The 11,769-nt window shown below is 42.3% G+C and overlaps 1 protein-coding gene across 2 annotated transcripts in view; it reads left to right on the forward strand.

The window, feature by feature from the left end:
* The window catches only part of LOC129098207 (E3 ubiquitin-protein ligase SMURF2), a 46,860-nt gene extending 36,628 nt beyond the window's left edge, over positions 1 to 10,232 (forward strand). For both annotated transcript variants that reach the window (XM_054607193.1, XM_054607194.1), the window contains exons 12-19: positions 2,535 to 2,736; positions 4,092 to 4,195; positions 4,451 to 4,565; positions 5,236 to 5,414; positions 6,529 to 6,787; positions 6,910 to 7,111; positions 8,382 to 8,457; positions 9,719 to 10,232. In XM_054607193.1, coding sequence (XP_054463168.1) covers positions 2,535 to 2,736; positions 4,092 to 4,195; positions 4,451 to 4,565; positions 5,236 to 5,414; positions 6,529 to 6,787; positions 6,910 to 7,111; positions 8,382 to 8,457; positions 9,719 to 9,818 — 1,237 coding nt within the window. In that variant the 3' untranslated portion in view covers positions 9,819 to 10,232. The remainder of the gene's footprint in view (positions 1 to 2,534; positions 2,737 to 4,091; positions 4,196 to 4,450; positions 4,566 to 5,235; positions 5,415 to 6,528; positions 6,788 to 6,909; positions 7,112 to 8,381; positions 8,458 to 9,718) is intronic.
* The last annotated feature ends 1,537 nt before the right edge of the window (positions 10,233 to 11,769 follow it).

Below are 11,769 nucleotides of genomic sequence, written 5' to 3' on the forward strand. Positions count from 1 at the left end.
ATAGGTGAAAGTTCAGGGAGAGATGCTCCATGCCTCCTCTCTCCTTCCATCTCTCTCTCCTCTCACCCTGCAAGTTGTCTGCAGTGTTTGGGTGCTGTCGGGTGAGTTCCTGCCTCCCCGCCTCGCCCTCCCTCACCTTCCCTCCCACTGAGTCTAGTCTGCAGGAAATAAAGGGATTTAAGAGGAGGTCTCGAGTGTCCTATGAGGCCCTGTGGCTTTCTGGGATGGCAGGAAGTGATTGAAAAGCCAAAGTGGATTCTACTGGAGCAGAAACCAAACTAGGTCCCTTTGTTGGGGAGAAGTTGTCATAGTGGTAGAGGAGAATGTAAGAAATAGGGCGGACACTTGAGAGTAGCAGTTTCCAGTCAAAACATTTCAGATTTGATCTGTCATGAAATAAACTGACTGACATTGACGGTTCCTCTTGTATTTGTTTGCTCCATAGAATTAATTTGTTTTAACCTTGGTACCACCTAGAGTGTTACAGCCTGCATATCCATACCGCATGCACAAAGACTGACATGTGTACAGCTTCCACTATCCTCTGTGCTCTGTGCTTGGCTCAAGAGTCTGGTGTGTATGACCCCGCTCAGAGCCGAGCCTGCCTGCTACCCCCCCACTGGAGTGCAAAAAGGCCACTGTGCAAGTAATCCTTTAGACCCGGCCCCATAAAGGCCCTTTTGATTCTGGCTGTGTGTTGTGTGTCTCCCTACTATGCCAACCTCTGAGGCTTTCTTCCTCAACACAGTGCCCTGTTCAAAAAACCGTATTCTCCATCCAATGCCAGAGTGAAGACCTCTGTCATCAATAACCGCAGATGATGTTCACAGTCACACTGCTGTTATTGTGGTAAACCACTTTTTATTTCTGTTTTTGAAATCCTTGATTAAATGCGTCTTTCTTTCTTTTGTTTTGCGCACATATTGGCTTTATTTTTGCAGTTTCCAATGAAATGCTTGAACATTCAAAGTAGACAGAGCAGAAACTACAGAAGAAGTGTTCAGGCTAGCCATACTACAAAAGACATAATGCAGTTTACTATTATTATTATTATTAGTAGTAGTAGTAGTAGTAGTAGTTTTCATGTACCATGCATTAAAAACAATAAACTAATCTACAAATAGAAAGGGGTCCCAATGATGAATCTGCAGAAAATTAACACCCGAATATGCAGCTCCACTCAACTTTAGAGCAGGCAGCGGTTTATAGCAAAATAAAACACTAAAATCATTGTACACCACCTGCTCATCAGCAAACCCCGCACTCACACAGTTGGAGACTAGATGGTGAACATACTGGCGCATTTAGCAGCAAAAGAGCTGGTGTAGACCAAAGAAAAGAGCTAAGAGAGAGAGAACATTGTACTCGCATCCATCAGGTGGCCGAAAACATGACCCTCAAATAAATGTTAATGTTGCTGCATTAACATTAACAACAGCTGCTGGATGTTTATATGAGCAACTTTTTACAAACAAATTCCCCATTTATCCACCTAAAAGGTATATGTCAGTGTTATGTTAACAACTTGTTTCTGCTGCCCCAAGAGTCCCAAAAAATCTGTTATAGCTGATTTGAATATTTGACCAAAAATTTGATCAACCGCCGCCATTGCATGAATTCCAATACAGACAAAAACTAAGATGGCGGCTAATGCTGCTCTGCTAAGCTAGTCAGCTTTAGCAGGAATTGTCATTGTGATAGCATTTAGCTAATGCCTCATAAGTAATGTGGAACAACAACTAAATTACTAAGAAGTTGGTTCATTGAAACAGATCATGCATAATATTTATTTAGATGGTAAATCAGATTTCTGTTTAAACTGAATTGTGGCCAAATATGTAGTAACTGCATTTGTAGTCCAGTCCATGGTACGAGTTTCTCTCTATCACAGTGCCTGCACTATTCTCCCTCTCTGTCTCTAAAGACAAACTTTTGGACATAAAAAAATGTACCAGTGTGCCTCTTGCCTCGATGACCCGAGTGTGTTTAGGATGAGTCAAAGTCAACAGAGGATCTATTTGCAGAACGTTCCTTCCCTCAGTCTTATTCTGCCGCTCCCCTGTAGAAAGCCTTATTTTAGTTCAGCCGTCTATCTGTGAGACCGCCAGGCCTCTGCCAGGTGGAGGGGTGGAGAGTTGAAGCTGTAAGTGTGTGCGAGAGAGGGGCAGTGAGTGGGTGAGGATGAGGGAGACGTCTTCCCACTAATCCCACCTTCACCTATGTCTGTCAGTCTGTGAGGGGCCGAAGCAGCTGTTTGACTTGATGTGCTTCCCAGATTACCTCAGTGTGTTTACTGCTAGTTCTCTGCAGTCAGCAGAGGACAGGGACAGAACTCTCACTCTCTGAAAGCTGTATTTTGAGTTTCTTGGCATTCCCCTTGTTGTTTTTGTGCAAGAACTTGGTTACTTTTTCTCACCAGTAAGCTTGTTTGTGTTTGGTATTGGCACATCTTACATTTTTTTCCTCCATCCTCTCCCTCTGTGTCTTTCCCTTGTCTCTTCTCTCTCTCTCACTTCTTTCCCTGCCACCTCCAGTCGTCAGAACCAGTTGAAGGATCAGGCCCAGCAGGCTCTGGTGTCCCCCAGTCAGCTCCCAGAGGAGGCCGAGTGCCTCACGGTGCCAAAGTACAAGAGGGACCTTGTTCAGAAGCTCAAGATCCTCCGCCAGGAACTGTCCCAGCAGCAGCCTCAGGCCGGCCACTGCCGCATCGAGGTGTCCCGCGAGGAGATCTTCGAGGTGAGGATGGAAAGAAACAAGCTCAGTCATGTCGTCAGATCATCTGGAGCTAACAAGGGGGGGGCTGTTATTGAATTTAGTCGTCACAGCCAGAGCATGCATACAAATAGTTAAAATGTGAAACAAAAGGGGAGAACTACATGGAAATTATCATTTTTTTGCTCCTGCCCTCATAGTCCCCAAAACTCCAATCAAACAGCACAAATATCTCGTGCTTTTGTAACTGCAGTTATTTATTGAAGCACCCAAGTTATGTTAAAACATTCCCCCGAAGGTTTTTCTTGTCCACTCCCATAAAGGTCATTGCCTTTAGTTTGGCTGTTAGAATGATTTCTCTCTTGCACATGATGTGTGAAGGTAGTCTGTTCAAAATCCAAAGCAGACCCTTTTGTTTGAGATGAGGATTTTCTACAAAGTACATTTTCTCAGCTGGGGAGTTTTTTTTCTTCTTCTTCTTCTGCATCTATGAGGCACAGGGCCTTCATCCGAGCAACAACACCTGCAACAGACTGCGTGACCCTCATAAAATATGCACTGGAATGTGCTGGAACAGCCACGTCTGTTAATCTGAACGAAGACATTTTTGTTGGCTGATCTCAATGTGAGCGAGAGAGAGAGAAGGAAAGGGTTGGGAGGAGGGGGTGCAGAGGACGTCTTGAGGTTAAGCCAGACGTAACTGCATAGCGTCTCGAGAACAGCTGAAGCATTACATTATGACTGAAGTGTGAGCTGGTGGACTGTCAGACCTGTCTTACTGTGTACTTTTTCGGTGTTGATAAGACATTCCCGGTTCTCCCACAGCACCTCTCCGTTTGTCTGCTGCATCTGGAGGGCAAAGTGGAACCCGGCTGTGTTATTATAGTCTTATGGCTGTGTTTATTATAACCGCCCCTAATCCACTTTTAATGAACCCTCCCCCGCGACACCGTGAGCTGTCTGCATGTGGGATGAACACCAATCCAGGCGGAGAAATACAGCCTCACAACAGAGAACCAACTGGAAATTACTTCTGGAAGTTACGCCACATTACATCTGAACTTATTTCTTACAATAATGCTGCAATAGAGCAAATGTTTAGTTAAAACTTTGTTTAAATAGCATTTAGATTGTAGATTTAAAAGCCCGTGCATCCCCGTAAGTAGTCAAGCATTTTTTTTGTCAGTTTCCCCAGAAGCAGGACCCCTCATGTGGATATTGCCAACTGATGGCTTCTCTTTAACTCATTCTCCACTGTGGACAGCTCTGCAGCATCAGCAGCTTAGAAGGGCAAAACCAGTATAAACAGCTGTCTGACTGGTTCTGTTAACTGTTTTCGTTAACAAGGAGCGTGCGTGTTGTTTGCGTCCGTGTTGCAGGAGTCTTATCGCCAGGTGATGAAGATGAGGCCGAAGGACCTGTGGAAACGGCTAATGGTGAAGTTCAGAGGGGAGGAGGGGCTCGATTACGGAGGAGTGGCCAGGTAAGAATCCATAGCGAAGGAAGAGCATTGTACATGGACCACACAGACTCTGTAAATACTGTCACTATGTACACAGCAGTCTGCCTCCTAGTGGAGGAGCTGAAGACTACAACTCACTCACCATTGTTTTCTTTTCAGTTTCAGTTTAAGTCAGCATGTTCTGAACTCTGAGATATTGTTTGCACCCTCTGTATTCTATTTCTAAGCCTTGTTTCTCCCATTCACTCTCCTGCCTCTGTGCTGTATTGTGTGCAGGGAGTGGCTTTATCTGCTGTCGCACGAGATGCTGAACCCGTACTACGGCCTGTTCCAGTACTCCCGCGATGACATCTACACACTGCAGATAAACCCTGACTCTGCCGTCAACCCTGTGAGTCACAGTCATCGCTGACACCCCCCAAAAAAATCTTATTCTGTTGTGACAGTGGATTGTGCTGCAGGAGGCTGTTCAAATTTCAGTCAATTTCAGCAAAAATTTAAATTAATTCTTTTTAATGGGTTGATATTCATAATGTTCATAAATAATTTAAGGCCTAATCATTCATACTGTTTTTTTGTCTATCTCTGCACGTATAATCATGAAAAAAGCATTAAAATACATTCTGTTTGGGACGGAAAAGGTCTTAAAAAGTATTGAATTTGTATTGGTAAAAACTGTAGAAGCCCCGATCAAAGTCTCAACAACATGGCTAAATGTTAATCAGCCTCCCAACAAGGCGTGAGCCTCAGTTGAGACAGCAATGGCTTAGGTTATATCTTCTTGCACAACATCAACGCTCTCTGTGTTTGTCCATGTAGCTATTGCTCTCCAGTGGGGACGGACATGATCTTGTTGATAGACTTATACATGAGAGATTCAGCTGTTGTGTTAAGATTGTGCTGTTTGGTTGTTTACCTCTTGCATCATGTAGAATTGGTTGGTTTGTCAAAGGGGAATTCAGTGGTTTATTATTGTAAACATACTTTAAACAGTCAGTTCTGCTGGTAACTCACTGCTGTCTGCATTCTTTGGAAACTAAATATGTTTTGTCTACCCTCAGGAGCACTTGTCATACTTTCACTTTGTTGGCCGTATCATGGGGATGGCAGTGTTCCACGGCCACTACATCGACGGAGGCTTTACTCTGCCCTTCTACAAACAGCTGCTGGGTAAACCCATCACCCTGGATGACATGGAGTCTGTTGACCCTGACCTGCACAACAGCCTCGTGTGGATCCTGTACGTACAAGACACATTTTTATAGAAGTCAAAAACAGCATTAGCTTCTCTGTGTGAATGGAAATTAAAAGAGGATCACCAATTACAACACAATGTTATGCTCTGCATTCCTTTCCACACTCTGCATGTGATATGTGTCTAACAAAGAGGTCAATTCTACTTGCAAAGGGAAAAAAGCAATTTTAGTGTCAATTTCATTATCTACCGAATGATGAATATTGTTGCCCACATGAAAACCTCTCACCTGTACTTTGATGACAGCGCCCCCCAGGGTTTTTGAATATTTCTTACATCAGTGCTCCCTAAACACATGTTTTTAGACCATATGCATATCTATATGTGTGTTTTCAATTCAGCTTAAAGGGACAGTTCACCCCAAAATCAAAAATACATATTGTTCCTCTTACCTGTAGTGCTATTTATCAATCTGGATTGTTTTGGTGTGCGTTAACTAGGGTTGTCGGCCATAGAGATGTCTGCCTTCTCTCCTATATAAAAGGACTATATTGCACTCGCTTTGTGGTCCTCAAAGGGGCAAAAACACATATTTGGAAAAACTCAACAACAATGTCTCTTTGCAGAAACCATGTCCTGGTTAAACCATGATAATCCACAGACCTTGTTGTGAGCAGTTTCATGTCGGAACTATTATCTTTCTATCGCACTACCAACCATATCACCGCGCAGAAGGAAGCGTACAATTCTATTCAAAAGTGCTAGCACACCTAGCGCCACTGAGCTAGCTAAAGTTGCAGCTCAGCCGAAGTGACGCCATAACTTTTGTACATCACACAATATCATAAGCCTCTCGTTCATGAGTAGATGCCCGCTTCCTTCTGCGTATCGACACGGTCGGCGGGTGTATTTCATTAAAAAGAGAACAGTTCCTACATGAAACTGCTCCCAACAAGGTCTGTGGATTATCTGGAGTAACTGGGTCATGATTCCTAGACGAGACATATTTGTTGAGTTTTTCAATTTTTTGGGGCGCTTTGAGCAGAACAAGCAGAGTGCCATATAGTCCTTTAAGACTGCAGAGAAGTCAGACATTTCTACGGCCAATATCGGTCGTTGTTATCCTCAACCAGTCATTTAAATGTTCGTCTCTCTTCAGGGACAACGACATCACAGGTGTGCTGGACCACACCTTCTGCGTGGAACACAACGCCTACGGAGAGATCATCCAGCATGAGCTCAAGCCCAACGGTAAGAGCATCCCCGTCAGCCAGGACACCAAGAAAGAGTATGTGCGGCTCTACGTCAACTGGCGTTTTCTGCGAGGCATCGAGGCCCAATTCCTGGCTCTGCAGAAGGGCTTCAATGAGGTCATCCCCCAACACCTGCTCAAGGCTTTCGATGAGAAGGAGCTAGAGGTACTTTATTTAATCCTTACATCTCTTTGTTGTTTCCACACACATCTAGATTTACCTAAGTACATAAAGTCCAACTTATTGTGACGATTTTCAAAACTCCTACTTCTCTCTTCGACCTGTAGCTGATCGTATGTGGACTGGGTAAAATCGACATCAATGACTGGAAGTCCAACACGCGGCTCAAGCACTGCACCCCAGAAAGCAACATTGTCAAATGGTTCTGGAAAGCCGTGGAGTCCTTCGACGAGGAGCGCAGAGCCCGGCTGCTGCAGTTTGTCACCGGCTCCTCCAGAGTTCCCCTACAAGGCTTCAAGGCCCTTCAAGGTAATAAAACCCAGGATGGAATTACGCACTTTGTTTAGTTACGTGAGGCAGTAAATGCAAAGAAGTCCTACTTATGAAGGCGCTCCTGGAATATCTTGGTGTGAATTACCTTCTTTGTGAGAGCCAGAATGTGCACTCTGAAGAGTTTAGCCAGGTCATGTAGTTAATGTTCATGTCAGATCCATAATCTACAAAGTCGCCGTAGTGTAGTCTCTACTGCTCCTTCATTGTGCACAGTGTGCTCCACATGTGTTTTGGGATTCTTTGCTTCCCCGTGTCTCTGGGTTTTCTCCAACCTGAGATGAACCTGGAGTCTGCGTGTCGTGCAGCGGTTCACTGGGTCCTTCCTGGCAGACGGTGCTGCCCAGAGACAGACTACCCAGGCATGAGGAGTACACCGTGATCCACAGGCAGACAGAGCCCTTACACACCTTTTATATAACACAGCCTTCCTTTCAAGGTCAAAACATCTGAAAGCTGGACACATGGCTGCAGACAGGGGACAAAGTCAACTCAGCTAGTACTGCTGGTATCTAAATACTGAAAAGTACTACTTATGGTTTGGAACCATCCTCAATAACAGAAAACATCACACATACAGATAGGGATTTGCTCCGATAAATCAGAAGTTTTTGTTTCTTTACTGTTTGGTTGTAGGAGAACAAACATCAAGATGTGTGTCAATGGAAAATGAAACTTGTAACAATTGACAATTTAGTCAATAACTACTAATCTTGACGCCTTCTGTAACAGCTTACACCATTGCATTCACTTTTGTCTGTTTATTGTATGGAAGCAAAGAAAGAGCATAATAATTAATTAACAATCTTATTGAATATTTAGTGTTTACATTCAGATGCCACTGAAGTTTTTGCACTAAAATATTTTATTTTGAAAACCATATGTCTTCAGAATTATTCCAAGTTGTGTAATTTAGAACTCAACCTACACATATTCAGTTAAAAATTAAAATGTCCAGGCCTTCCAGTCCCTCACGTGGACTTTTATTTCTTGGGGATGCTGAAAGGATTGGTCAGAGGTTCTGGTCCATTCCATTCAGGCTGGTTTGATCATCCTTGCTGACCTGAATGTTCAAGTTTGATCTACTTTTTAAATCCAAACAACAATGAATCTGAATCTGAACAACTTGAAAATAGTTTCTAAGTTCCTAAAGTGGACAGTTCAAATAGAGAATACATACAGTTCTTCACAGTGCGGAGCAGGTTTGTGGAGGTCCACTTTCACTAAACTGATTGTCTTAATGATATAGGTGCTGCTGGCCCACGACTCTTTACCATCCACCAGATCGATGCCAGCACCAACAACCTGCCCAAAGCCCACACCTGGTGAGGAAATATTTCCAGACTGTTTGACATGGTGGAGTCTGAGAGGAAGAGAAGGGTTGAACCGTGTAGTTAGTACAGTGGAAACCTTTTGAACGCGTCTGTCTGGGTCAAATTGATCTCTATAAGCAGATGTTTATTATATATCCCTTTTTTCCCCTTAATTTCTCCAGAAGAGTACCACACAATTTAAATTTGTGTAATTATTACTTGATTATAAAATAATGAAACAGACTGCTTTTACTATTTACTGAATTGTATTGACTTCCGAAATACAGTACTGCTGTCTAAATTAAATGATTGAACTGTGCATAATTCAAATACCCTATGAGACAGTACACTACGTATATAACATATACACACATATATACAGTGGGTACGGAAAGTATTCAGACCCCTTTAAATTTTTCACTCTTTGTTTCATTGCAGCCATTTGCTAAAATCGAAAAAGTTCATTTTTTTTTTCGCATTAATGTACACTCAGCAACCCATCTTGACAGAAAAAAACAGAAATGTAGAAATTTTTGCAAATTTATTAAAAAAGAAAAACTGAAATATCACATGGTCATAAGTATTCAGACCCTTTGCTGTGACACTCATATTTAACTCACATGCTGTCCATTTCTTCTGATCCTCCTTGAGATGGTTCTACTCCTTCATTGGAGTCCAGCTGTGTTTAATTAAACTGATTGGACTTGATTAGATAGATAGATAGATAGATAGATAGATAGATAGATAGATAGATAGATAGATAGATAGATAGATAGATAGATAGATAGATTACTGTAGTCCAAATTATGATTAGGCTATGGCCTACAACATTATGCTGTTTACAAATACAGTAAAGACAGTTCTGCAAATGAGCTACTAAACCACAGCTTGTTGGTGGTTACAGTGCATTTCTTTAACAGGTCTGAAAATAAACTGAAGGCTATCAATGCTGAACTGGCAGCGAAATTTAAAAAGAAACAAATTCTTAAAATAAGAAATCATAGTAGTAAAGTTTTAAAAAAGTAGAATTACCGTGGTTTGAATGAATGGAAAGATCCAAAATGAGCACTGTAAGCAGACTACGTTATTTCTTAAGTAAATTATTAAAGCGCAATGATTCTGTCCCCATCTTTGTGTTCCATAGAAGCAGTTTCCACTGTATTATCAAACCACTTTATGTTTGACTTTAGTCGGGAGTTATGCAGCAGTGTAGTGATTCAGTTAGTCCTCAAAATATGATTATAAAACATGTTCTCCCCTTCTCTTTTCCCAGTTTTAACCGGATTGACATTCCTCCCTACGAGCAATATGACAAACTGTATGACAAGTTGCTCACTGCCATCGAGGAGACGTGCGGCTTCGCTGTGGAGTGAGTCACTGACGCAGGAAGAACTCAGCTACGACCAGAAGCAACATGGTTTGGCCATGTCGACCCCCTCTCCCCTCCTAAAAAACCATCCACTCCAACGGGGGTCTTCCACGGTTGCTTCACCCAGGGACGCCCATACTTCCCTGGGACATGTGGCCAAGCTAAGGGACGGTGGGCAGAGAAGACCAGAAAATGTCACCTGACTGGTTTTTCCTTTTCGACCCTCCAGCCCTCCTTCACGTCTTTTTTTTTTTTTATTGAAAAGGATCTCTTCAGCTGCTAATAACTCAGACTATTTACTAACCCGTGGAACCTGCAAAGTCGCTGGCTCTTCCCTTTTGTATCTAAGTTCATTTTAGCATTTAAAAAAAAAAAAAAAAAATAGACTATTCCATGTAGCAATGCTCCATCTTACCAAGCAGAACACGAGGTCAGTCCACTCGGAAACGACATTAACAAGACTGGTTTGTTTGCTAGAGCACAGGGTTATTAAAGGTTCCCACAACCAATCGGAAACACTAAACTTTGGATGCAGAGTGTGCATGACTTGTGCTGTTTGGTGCCTCAGAGTGATCACATCGGGGCTATATGGAGATGTGTGCGGATGAGAAGACAAGACGAGAGACTGAATTAGCCAGAGCCCGACTGTTTACAACCCTCTCCAAAGACGGCAGCAGGGACTTCTGCCCCTGAGTCGCTGCCCAACAAGTAGCGCTTCATTCCCACAAACCTGTCACACGGTCGACAGCTAGTTTTGTTTGAAAACGGATGAATAAATGAATGATTAGCTTGAAATGTGTTATTTTTATATAACGGGGGGAATTGAAAAAGAAACAATACAATTCTATATAATGTATAATTTATTGCTGTAATATTCCCCTATCCATTGTTTCAGAAAAATATGATCTTTTAAATGTTAAGTGTTTTTAAATTATAGAAGAAAATTTGTGAAAACCAAATTAAGCTTGACTGAATTATACTTAAGAATGCTTTGGTTTATTTCCTGACACAACCTCTCACACAAGGTGCAAAGAGAGGTGTGTCTTAAAGGGCAAAAAAAAAAAAAAGATCTTCAACACACAATGTCCTCCGAGTGCCAGAATCATTTTAGAATGAATGAATCTTTGCTAACATCGAGCAAACCCTTTAAATTCAACTGATTTCATTCTGGAGCTACACATGGTGGTGTGATGTGATGTTTCCCCTACCATTACCGCTTTTTTAAACACTTTGTCATTTGAAGCTGGGCTATATTAATGTCACTAACATGAAACCTCACCATCGTTTTTCTTATGGTATTCTGTTTCAGAGGAGTCCAAAGGTCCATCGTCGTCTATTTCATGCTGCCTTCACATTGTGGTTGTTGAGAAAAAGGAAACACCTCTACTACCTTCTAGCCATGTGGTGCTAAACAGCATTAACGTTTGTCTAATATTGGCAACCTTACTCATTGACGTACTTCTGCTTAAAGTGCACACTACACTATTCATGCTCACAAACCATTCCCAAGTAGTCAAGAGCTCTAGCTAGCCACGTTCTCAGGAGACGTCATACGTAGTTTGAAATGTGATTCGACGACTGACGAGAAACTTATTCTGACCATTTGTCTTTCCTGAACATTACGGGGTTAAAAAGTCTCGCTGTTTAAAATGATTTTGCCCACAGCCGTCCATTAACATACAGTCATCGCTGCATGTGTGCATATGTGCTTTTGGTTGAAAGGGAACTGAGTGAGATGGATCCTGTTCTAGCCTGCTACACAGTCCCATCAGTGATGTTTTTGTTCAGAGAAAGGGGGGGTGGGGGACTGTTTTTCTACGATTTAAAAATGAAATTCTTGAATGTTTTCAAAAAAGATGCTGCCTGTCTAGCAATCTCTATGACCGTGGACTGTTCTTAACATTTGCATACACTTAAAAAAACAAAACAAGTAATTGTTCCTTTTCATTTTTTTA

The sequence above is a fragment of the Anoplopoma fimbria genome, chromosome 11, assembly GCF_027596085.1.
Source record: "Anoplopoma fimbria isolate UVic2021 breed Golden Eagle Sablefish chromosome 11, Afim_UVic_2022, whole genome shotgun sequence".
NCBI lineage: Eukaryota > Metazoa > Chordata > Actinopteri > Perciformes > Anoplopomatidae > Anoplopoma > Anoplopoma fimbria.